This window comes from Echinops telfairi, unplaced genomic scaffold (assembly GCF_000313985.2).
Source record: "Echinops telfairi isolate 266 unplaced genomic scaffold, ASM31398v2 ScPeMD7_655;HRSCAF=1070, whole genome shotgun sequence".
Lineage (NCBI taxonomy): Eukaryota > Metazoa > Chordata > Mammalia > Afrosoricida > Tenrecidae > Echinops > Echinops telfairi.
This window is the reverse complement of record NW_022104553.1, coordinates 16,204,150-16,214,149: the sequence shown is the minus strand read 5'-3', so window position 1 is coordinate 16,214,149 and position 10,000 is coordinate 16,204,150. Positions and strand designations below refer to the sequence as shown.

Genomic DNA, 10,000 nt, shown 5'->3' with positions numbered 1-10,000 from the left:
CACAGGCCGCCTCCCCTCCGGCGGGGGCCCAAGGCCGTTTCCGGGAATCGGAACTTGCGTGGCCATCACTGAAGGCCTGCGGGTGGCGTTTCGGGGGTCCCTTGCCTTCGGGAATGCCGAGGTGCCCCAGCAATGCTCCCGGCTCTCCCATCGGGCGCGCTGTGGGGCTTCCCAGTTTTTCCGCTCCTCCGGGGGCGGAGCTCCACAGGCGGCCCCGCCTCAGTTCTTCCAACTCCAGTGCTGGGGACAGCCCCGCGGGGGCCGCTCGCTCTGCACCCTCACTCTCACTCCTGGACCCCAAATCTGAAAGACAAAGAGGACACAGGCCTGTGTCACCTGGCGCTAGAGCCGGGGAAGAGGGAGTGCTCTAGTGGGTGGGCTTGGGGCTGGGGAAACCCAAGAAAAGGACCCCCCCACCACTACCCCGGTGACTCCCTGAGCCAGCCAAACCAAAGCCATGTAGCACTGGTTCCCATCATGGTGACCTTGTGGGTCACAGAGAAGCACCGGCCCCTGGGGTGCTATGCCGACCCATCAGCACCAAGCACCCTTAAAAGGATGTCTGCCCTGATGTCAGTGCTGACTCGCAACAACCCTTTGGACCGAACAGACGGCTCTTGTGGGCTTCTATGTCTCTAGGACCACGAGGAGGGAACAGGCGGTCACCTCAGAGGCACTGACTCTACAGGACAGGGTAGAACTTCCCCCTGTGAGTTTCCAAGACTGTCACTCTTTACAGGAACAGAGTGCAGAGTGGCTGGTGGTTTCAAACTGGCGACCTTGTCGTTAGCAGCCCAATGCATAACCACAAAGCCATCAGAGGCACTGGCCACTGAAAACCCTTTGGATCGCATCAAAACACTGTCAGTTCCGGAAAGCCTAATAAACGGAAACAGAACACCGTTAGAGTTAGTGCCGGAAGATGAGCCCCTCAGGCAGGAAGGCACTCAAAAGGGCAAGGCCGCCAACGAGATGGGCTGGCACGGGCTGCATTCATCGATGGGCTCAAACAACAATCCTGAGATGGCACAAGCCCGGGTGGTGTTTCCTTCTGTTGTACACAGGGTGGCCACGAATGGGAACCGACTCGATGGCACCTAACAAGTATTTACAGGAGCAGAGATCCTCATCTTTCTCCTAATTTGAACTGCTGATCTTGAGGTTAGCAGCCCAACACACATCCCACCAGGGCTTCTGTGGAAGGGGCCTAGGTGGTGCAAATGCTTCACAATGGACTGCTAACTTTGAGGCTGGCATGTCAGGCCCACTCCACTGGGCAGAGCTGGGGAACAGAGGGTTGGCAATTTGCTTCCATTCAGACGACGGCCTGGAACACTCCCTGGGCAGTTCTACGTGGGAACACTGTGTGTGGGTTCGACTCGATGGCTGTGAGCAACAGTCTTTACAGGAGTCATTACTAGGCCTTTCTTCGGCACTAGATTTGCAGGGGCTTTTAGGCATGCCAAGTGGACAAAGGAAGAAGCTGGGGCGAGGAGCTGTAGCTTGGAGTTTGCAGGTGGGAAAAGAATGTTCATTAAGAACTGGGGCTGTGAACGGATACCTGGGAGAGAGGCTGAAAGACGGTCAGATGTCCTGGAAAATTATGGGAGGCCAATGATTACCCATTATAGTTATTACCAACAGATAGGTCAAGTTTTATGGGCTGAATTGTGTTCCCACAAAACTGTCAGCTTGGCTGGAACATGAGTCTCAAGGTGATGTGATTATCCTCCATGTTGCGATCAGATGTAATTATCCTGTGTTGTAAATCCTCACCTCTGTGATGCTAATGAGGCAGGGTAGTGGCAGTCATGTTCGGAGGTAAGGTGCTGTGTTAGTTACAAAATCGGTTGTCAATTTGAGAGTCTTAAGAGTGAAGGGGTTGAGTTTAGCCTGCCAATCAGGTGGCAGCTTGATGACCTCATTTGGAGGTGCTAAGGAGAAAAATAGCTCACTGGAGGCGGGACACAGGCTCACTCCCTGTGATACATTCCCATGACAAGACACATGGAGCTACCTAGAGCTTGGAGCCAGAGGAGCCACGTGGGGACCCACGCCAGTGCTGAGAGGCTTGCATTGCCACTGGATCCACAAGGCTTTCCACCCACTGGCCTGTGATCTTCCTGCATTTGGTGTCATTGCATGTGTTTCATGAGTCTGAAGAGGACTTTATAGATTGGTATCGGGCATATGGGTTAATATTGGACCTAATGGACTTGATCTGGACCGGGCTGGGATGGTTTTTCAATATTCAATTGCTCTTGTATATAAACCTCTTTCTTATCCACATGAATGTTTTTATGAATTTGTTTCTCTAGTCTACCCAGGTTACACAGGTGTATAGGCTGTTACCTTGAGTCAATCTCTTTTGAGATATAAGAGATTAAACAAGTGGCGATCAGAGGGACCTACTCCCACCAAAAAAGAAGAACTGGGAGCAGAACATGTCCACTGGACCCATGGTGCTTGTGCTGGGAACCTCCTAGACCCAGGGAAAGATTGAGACCAAGATCCAGGAAGACCTGGACGGGACACCAAGCCCACGGACATTGAAAGGAAACAAGGATGTTCCCTCAAAGCTGACACGGAGAAAATATAGTCCTAGAGCTGAATTCTGGGCTTCCTCTCGAGCCCTGAACGTAAGACTCCTCACTTCCTAAACCACGAGAGAATACATTTTGATTTGTCAAGGCCATTCACTTGTGGTATTTGTTACGGCAGCAAGAGAAAACGAAGGCATTGATACAAACCGATTTATGTCACAATGAACAATAACAATTCATTTAACACGTACAAGACATAGTGGCTAAGCACCTGGCTGCTTACCCAGTAACTGACTGTTCAAACCCACCATCCACTCCTTGGGGGGAAACCATGGCAACAGGCTCTTATAAAGATTGCCTTGCAAACCCTCTGGGCAGTTATGCTCTGTGCTATAGGGTCACTATGAGTTGGACACATTTTGACAGCAGTGGGATACAGGAAGTGCATGCTATGTGCTGAACCAACAGCTCTCAGCAGGGGCAATTTTGTCTCCTAGGGGACACTTGGCAAGTCTGAAGCTCATAGGGTGGAGCACACAGTTTGCACTCCACTAAGAAGCCAAACCCACCTCAGTGAGAAGAAACCTAGGGATCTGATCTCATAAGATTACAGTCAGTATTAAGGTAGCAGACAGATATCAGTCTAGCCTCCCTCAACGCAAGAACACTTTGTTCTATAACCTGGAATGCTGTGATGCCCACCTTCCCAACAGGATCGCTGAAGACAAAATGGGTGCATAAACAAATGAGGTGAAGAAAGTTAATGGTGCCCGGCCATTAAAAGATATAGCATCTGGGGTCTTAAAGGCTTGAAGGTAAACAAGCAGCCATCTAGCTGGGAAACAACAAAGCCCACATGGAAGAAGCACACCAGCCTGTGTGATCACGAGGTGTCAACAGGATCAGCTATCAGGCATCAGAAGACCCCAAACAAACCATCATATTGATACAAATGAGGGGGGTAGGAGGGGAGACCCAAAGACCATCTGTAGACAACTGGACATCCCCTCACAGAAGGGTCACAAGGAAGGGACGAGTCAGCCAGGGTGCAGTATAGAACTGACAAAACACACAACATTCCTCTAGTTCTTTAATGCTTCCTCCCCACCACTATCATGACCCCAGTTCTATCTCACAAATCTGGCTAGACCAGTGCATGTATACTGATACAGATAAGAGCTCTCGACACAGGGAATCCAAGACAGATTAACCCTTCAGGAACAATAATGGGAGCAGGAATACCATGAGGGTAGGGAGAAGGTGGGGGGGAGGGGGAAGGGAACCGATCATAAGGATTGATGTATAACCACCACCACCACCACCTGCACCCAGAGTGACGAATAGTAGAAACACAGGTGAAGGGAGACAGCAGATGGTGTAAGATATGAAAATAATAATAATTTTTAATTTATCAAGGGTTCGTGAGGGTGGGAGGGTGGGGGAACGGAGGGGAAAAAATGAGCTGATACCAAGGGCTCAAGTAGAAAGAAAAGGTTTTGAAAATAGAATGATAACATATGTGCCAATGTGCGGGACACAACAGAATGTATGAATTGTTATAAGAGCTGTAAGAACTCCCAATAAAATGAATTAAAAAAAAGAAAAGATTACAGGCAAACGACATATTCTACAAAGACAATGCCCTGCGTGCTAGCTTGGTGAGCAGCCACCGAAGGTACTGATCTCTCCCATCCGGAGCGGAGCAGAGTGGAGAAAATCAAAGATGCACGGAGACAATGAGTCTAACAGGCTAATGGACAATGCAACATCTGTCTCCGAGACCCTGAGATCAGAGGAACTAGACGGTGCCCGGCTACCACTGAGAGGATCACGTCTCCCAGACCCTGCGATCAGAGGAACTAGACGGTGCCCGGCTACCACTGAGAGGATCACGTTGGGAAGATTCTGGAGAGAGTTGGATAAAATACTCAAAAATCATGAAAAAAACAAAAAAGACCAGGCTCACTGTCTGACGAGACTTGTGGAATCCTGAAGAAAATGCCACCCCTTCAAGCCTGGACTTGAACTTGGCCAGCAGCTCAAGGTTTACCCAAATGACAAAGCTATGAGGTGAAACACCAGGGAGGACTCACCTCAGAACTACCAACTGCACTCAATGGCATCCAACAACACACGTCTCCACTGTGAGATGAGAACCACTTTGCTCTGTCAGTGTTCACGACAGTATACATTTCAACCAAGAAAACCCCGTGGGGCAGTTGTGCTCTGACACGCGGAAGGGCCACGAGTTGGAATCAGTTCATCAGCAGCCAACGACAACAAGCAGAGGCAGACAGCAGGGCAAGTCCTCCCTGTGGCAGCCACTGGCACGCCCATTCTCTCCCAGCCTCTCCTCCTACCATCCTCACAGAGCTGCAGCTGCCACAAGAAAGACTACATTTCCCAGCCATTCCCCTGTGGCTGAGCGGTCATGTGACTCATTTCCAACTAATGGCATACGCCACGGGAACTCAGCCATGGTGGTGTGCGCCATCCTGGATCACACCTAGAGAGAGACGCAAACTAAACCCCACAGATGGGGCAGGGGTAGTAGACAAGCAGGCCCTGGAGGTCTCTCCATGGTGGGGCCGTTACGTGGTCTTGAGTGCTTCCGCGGGGACACTCAGTTGGCAAGGAAACAAAACAAGCTAACTGGATTGGGAAACCATCCTTGGGGACAGAGACTGGGGTACAGATGAAAAGAGGCTGGATTCCAGGAAACAGAAGAAAGGTGCTGCCCAGAGAAGCCGAATGTCCTCCCTGTAAGGAACACAAGCCCTCCTCCAGGGAAGAGCAAAGAGAAAGCCCAGGGGTGGTAAGCAACAAAGACCCCCTGTCCTCCAGTCGAATGCTACGCACAGTGACCCCACCAAGAACAGAAGGGTCCACAGAATTTCGAAGGCTGCGAATCCTTCCCGAAGCAGACCGCCCCAGGTTGCTCCTGTGGAGACTTGAAGCAATAACTTTTCTGGTTTCCAGCGCAACACTTTCCCCAGTCCGCCACCAGGGAGCCCCCCATCGGATGTGGAAGGGATGCAGGAAGCCCCTAATTCACTGCCCGAACATACCCATGACCTTCTGAGGTTTCAAACCAGGGTAGGTGGCGGTGGGGCATGCCGGTGACGTGTGAATGCTCCACCTTACCCAGGGAGCTGAGGTTCTGAAAATTCTCCAGCATCACGTCCTTGTACAGGTCCTTCTGAGCAGGCTCCAGCTGCTGCCACTCCTCCTGGGTGAAGTCCACGGCCACATCCCTGAAGGTCACCAACCCCTGCAACGGCAAAGAGGGGCTGCTCAGTCAGGCCCTGGGATGCACGGGGCAGGGGCAAGGCTGGGAGGTGCAGGGAAGGGAGAGGTAGGGCGCTGGCTTCAGTGGGCTGCATCCCTGGGTGGTGTAAATGGAGGACTCACCCGGTTGCTCAATGCAAGGTTGATGGTGTCAAGTCCACCCAGAGGCCGCCTTGGAAGAAAAGCCACAGAGTTCCCCAAAGCCAGGCACTTAAAACCCTGTGGAGCACAATATGGCTCTGACACCTGGGGAGCAGCCTCGAGTTGGAGCCGATCCCTGGGAAACGGGTACATGGGGTGATGCCCACGGGCCAAGACAGGGACTAGGCACATCGTGATGGCTCCCTGCTGCTGATCCGATTCGGACCCCCTGTGTGCCCATGTGTGCAGAGCAGAACTTACTCTGCTCCACAGGCTTCTCAAGGGTGTCACCTTCCGTAGCTGATCCCCAGGCTGTCTTCTGAGGGACCTCGGGGGAGGGGTTGGGTTGGAACCCCCAACCTTTCAGGCAGAAGTTGAGTGGCAGTGTGGGGCTCCAAGAATTCTGGGAACATACTTAGTGCTTTCGTGAGCTTTGGGTTTTGACTCACAGCAACCCCACATGACAAAGCAGGCGGGTCCCGAGGGGGCTGCCCAAGCTGTATTCTTTACAGGATGGGATCACCAGGTTCACTCATGAGTGGCTGATGGGCTCAAACTGCCAACCTTTCGGTGAACAGCTGAGCGAGCCCTTAACCACTGAGCCACCGGGGCCCCTTGGGAGTTCTCACAGGACCCAGCGTAGAGTAGCATTCACACTGCACAGTCTTTTCCAGGACACAGAGGGAGATTCTAGAACTCTCCCTATCTTATAGGTGAGGCCCACAGTGGCTGCTGCACTTCCCCAAGGGCACCCAGCTGGAAAGTGGAGGCAGTGGGATCCAGTGCTGGCATCCGGTTCCTGAGTTCAGACTCTGAGATGCTCAGCTAGATACGCAGACCTCAGACGCACTGGGGGCTCAGTGCCAGACCCACAACAACACAGGGGATGTCGCCATAAAGCGAGGCCCTTGCCTTCCCTGGTTTCCCAGTACACATGAAAGGCGGGTCTAAGAAATGCGCAATACCAAACCAAACTCACTGCTGTCAGGTTCCCGCCGGCTCATGGTGACGCTAGAGGGCAGGGTGTGGTATCCTGTGTCAACTTGAGAGTATTAAGCGTGAAGAGGTGGAATCTGGCCTGTCTATCAGGTCACTGCCTGATGATGCCTCCTTGTGGGCGTGGCCTTCTCGTGAGGATTCTGGGAACGTCCCCTCTCACTCTGCCTTCGCCTTCCTGTTAACAAGTCACTTCCAGCCAAGCTGATGGTAGCCAGTCCTGGAGATGTGCCTACCACATCCCACCCACTGGCCTTGGATCACCCTGCATTCGGCATCATTGCGTGGGGCTTTGTGAGTCTTGAAAGGAACTTATGGACTAGTATCGACTTGATCTGGGCTGAGCTGGGATGGTTTCTCAATATACAATTGCTCTTTGATATAAAGCTCTTTCTTAGACACACAAGTGTCGATGAATTTGTTTCTCTAGTCAACCCGGACTAACACACAGAGTATTGCCTCAGAGGCATGTGATGGTTGGACACTGAATAAAGAAGACAGAAGTAGAATCAAAGCATGTGAATTTTGGTGCTGGAGAAGAATGTTGAAAGAACCATGGACTGCTAAAAGGACAAACACATCTGTCTTGGAAGAAGTACAGCCAGAACGCTCCTTACAGTCAAGGACGGCGAGGCTTCGTCTTACATACTTTGACAGGCTGTCAGGAGAGACAGTCTCTAGAGCAGGACGTCATGCTTGGTAAAGCAGAGGGGCAGCGAAGAAGGGGAAGGCCTTCCGGGAGACGGATTGACCCACTGGCTGCGACAATATTCTCAAGTGCGGGAACGGCTGTGAGGATGGTGCAGGGCCAGGCAGTGCTTCGTTCTGCTGTGAGGGTTGCTGTGGGTCGGAACCGACTCAAGGACTCCCGACAACCACAGGACAGAGCAGGACTGTCCCCGTGAGTTTCCAAGGCTGTAACTCGATGGGAGAAGAAAGCTCCATCTTTCTCCTGCAGAGCGGCTGGTGGTTTCGAACTGCTGACTTGATAGTTAGCAGCCCAAGACGTAATCACTACGCCATCGGGGCCCTTTAGGTGTGCAAGAGCGTGATGAAACGTCAGCAAGGCTGCGAGAGTACCACAGCGGGGCACAGACGAGGAGTGAGCGTGTGCTGCTGGACAAACGGTGCCAGGAGGCCTGCTCCGAGCAGGGTCACCAGACCTTCCGATGATAAAAAGCACATGCCCTATGGAGCACTGTAGTGGGGGTGTCTGGAGCGTTCTCCCGCTCTACCCCCACCACAGCCCTTGTCAGCGCCGCTGACTGCACGCTCATTCACCCACTCGGTCCCCCTCCCCCTCCAGTGTCCACTTCAGCACACCAGACACACCTGTCTCCAAGTCTCTGTCGGCCACAACTGTGGGTCTGTGCCAGACCCCTGGCACAGAACCCCAGGGGCTCAGCCAGCCCCAGTGAGGAGGGTGTGGCCAGACTTGCCTGTGATGTCTGCTGTCTTCTGGGTGACAGCGGTCCACAAAAAGGCCCTTCCTATTTGTGTTTGAGTTTCCCATGAAACTCCTCCAGGAGAAGGTGGCAGGGACAAAGGTGCTGGGACGGGGTTTGGGGGGGCTGGGGGGTGGGAGTGGGCAGGGGTTCAATGGAGGGCAGCCTGGGCCACCATGAGGAGGAGAGTGGGGGACAATGTTGACTCACCAGGGACTCCTCGGGCAGCAGCTGGGTGGCCATCCCTCCACGGCCCCCAGGGGCCAGGGGCTGGGCGGACGGGGCTGTGGGATCCAGAGGCCTGTGATGCTACGGAGGGGGGGGGAGAGAGTGAGTGTCTGAGAGGGAGCAGGCCTCGATGGTCCATAGACACACACATAGGCATGTAGGCGCACACATCCTCAGACTCAGACACACAGCACAGGCACAGATCTACACACATACACACACAGACAACATATGCACAGGCAGGCACAGACACAGAGAACACACACACACATCCTGAGCGCAGATACACACACATGTACACACAGACCATATACACAGACACAACAGACAGGCACACAGAACACACACACACATCCTGAGACTCGAGACTCAGACACATAGTGCAGGGACAGATACACACATGCACACAGAGACCATATAGACACAGACACAGACAGGCACACGGAACACACACACACATCCTGAGACTCACGCACATAGCACCTGCACAGCTACACACATGCGCACACACAGACTGACACACACACACACACTGACACACACATCGTCACAGACTCAGACACAGACAGGTACCCGTGTGCACACACACAGACATATATACAGACACAAATACACAGATACATAGACATGAACTTGGACACATAGGCACACAAACGTGAACCCACATGCATACACACTTGCAAAGACACCCATGTGCAGACATAGATAAGACATATGAACCCAGACACACATACATGCACATATAGACATATGCACACATATGCCCACGTGCGCACACAGACACAAGCCCACAGGCTTAGACTGAAGGCTGAAGGCTTCTGCCCTCTGCCCACTGGTAACCCGTTCAGGGCACGTTGACACGGGGAGGGCACTGGGTCGCCCATGCCAGGACGCTGTGAGCAGAGCACTTCGCTCAGTGCCCGGCACTCAGGGCGCGCCAGGCGCGGTGCAGTCATGATTTATTATTACCCGGACAGTAACAAACAATTGCTTCTACCGGCTGGCGCACAGGGTGAAGCGCCCTACCACTAACGAAGGGATTGAAAGGCACCTGGGGGGCTGGGGAGCCGCAGCGTCTGTTCCAGAAAGGCCTTGGAAGCCATATGGAGCGCGGTCCTTCTCGGGACACGGGACACGCGTCGGGTCGCCAGGAGTCGGAGTCCTGGCACGGCTGGTGGGCTCGCATTTGGTGGTGGGGGTGGGGTGGGTGGAGTGACAGCAGGCCACAGTCCAGTGTCCCCATTGTACAGGCGGGGAAACGGAGGCACCGCGAGGCAGGGGTTCAGCGGATCTCCCCCATCCCGGCGTCCCGCCAACTAGCAGGGCAGGATTCCTTCATCCCGCCCCCACCCCGACCCC

The 10,000-nt window shown here is 53.4% G+C and overlaps 2 protein-coding genes across 2 annotated transcripts in view; both read right to left on the bottom strand.

Moving 5' to 3' along the window:
* LOC123521943 (zinc finger protein OZF-like) overlaps window positions 1–151 on the bottom strand; it is a 1,815-nt gene extending 1,664 nt beyond the window's left edge. Inside the window, exon 1 of the mRNA XM_045292374.1 lies at window positions 59–151. Coding sequence (XP_045148309.1) covers window positions 59–151 — 93 coding nt within the window. The remainder of the gene's footprint in view (window positions 1–58) is intronic.
* A 57-nt stretch (window positions 152–208) lies between these two features.
* LOC101658304 (zinc finger protein 28 homolog) lies at window positions 209–9,919 on the bottom strand. The gene is made up of 5 exons (XM_045292358.1): window positions 9,693–9,919; window positions 8,624–8,722; window positions 5,955–6,050; window positions 5,612–5,814; window positions 209–303 (listed from the first exon to the last, which is right to left on the bottom strand). The coding sequence occupies exons 1-5, from the start codon at window positions 9,882–9,884 to the stop codon at window positions 285–287; spliced, it is 609 nt and encodes a 202-aa protein (XP_045148293.1). The 5' UTR covers window positions 9,885–9,919; the 3' UTR covers window positions 209–284.
* Between the last annotated feature and the right edge of the window lie 81 nt (window positions 9,920–10,000).

Coding starts and splice junctions, on each gene's coding strand:
- LOC101658304 (XM_045292358.1), bottom strand. CDS start 9,884: ATGGGGACACTGGACTGTGGCCTGCTGTCACTCCACCCACCCCACCCC. Junction 6,051..8,623: donor TGCTGCCCGAGGAGTCCCTG/GTGAGTCAACAT, acceptor TGTGCTCCACAG/GGTTTTAAGTGCCTGGCTTT. Junction 5,815..5,954: donor ACCTTGCATTGAGCAACCGG/GTGAGTCCTCCA, acceptor TTGCCGTTGCAG/GGGTTGGTGACCTTCAGGGA.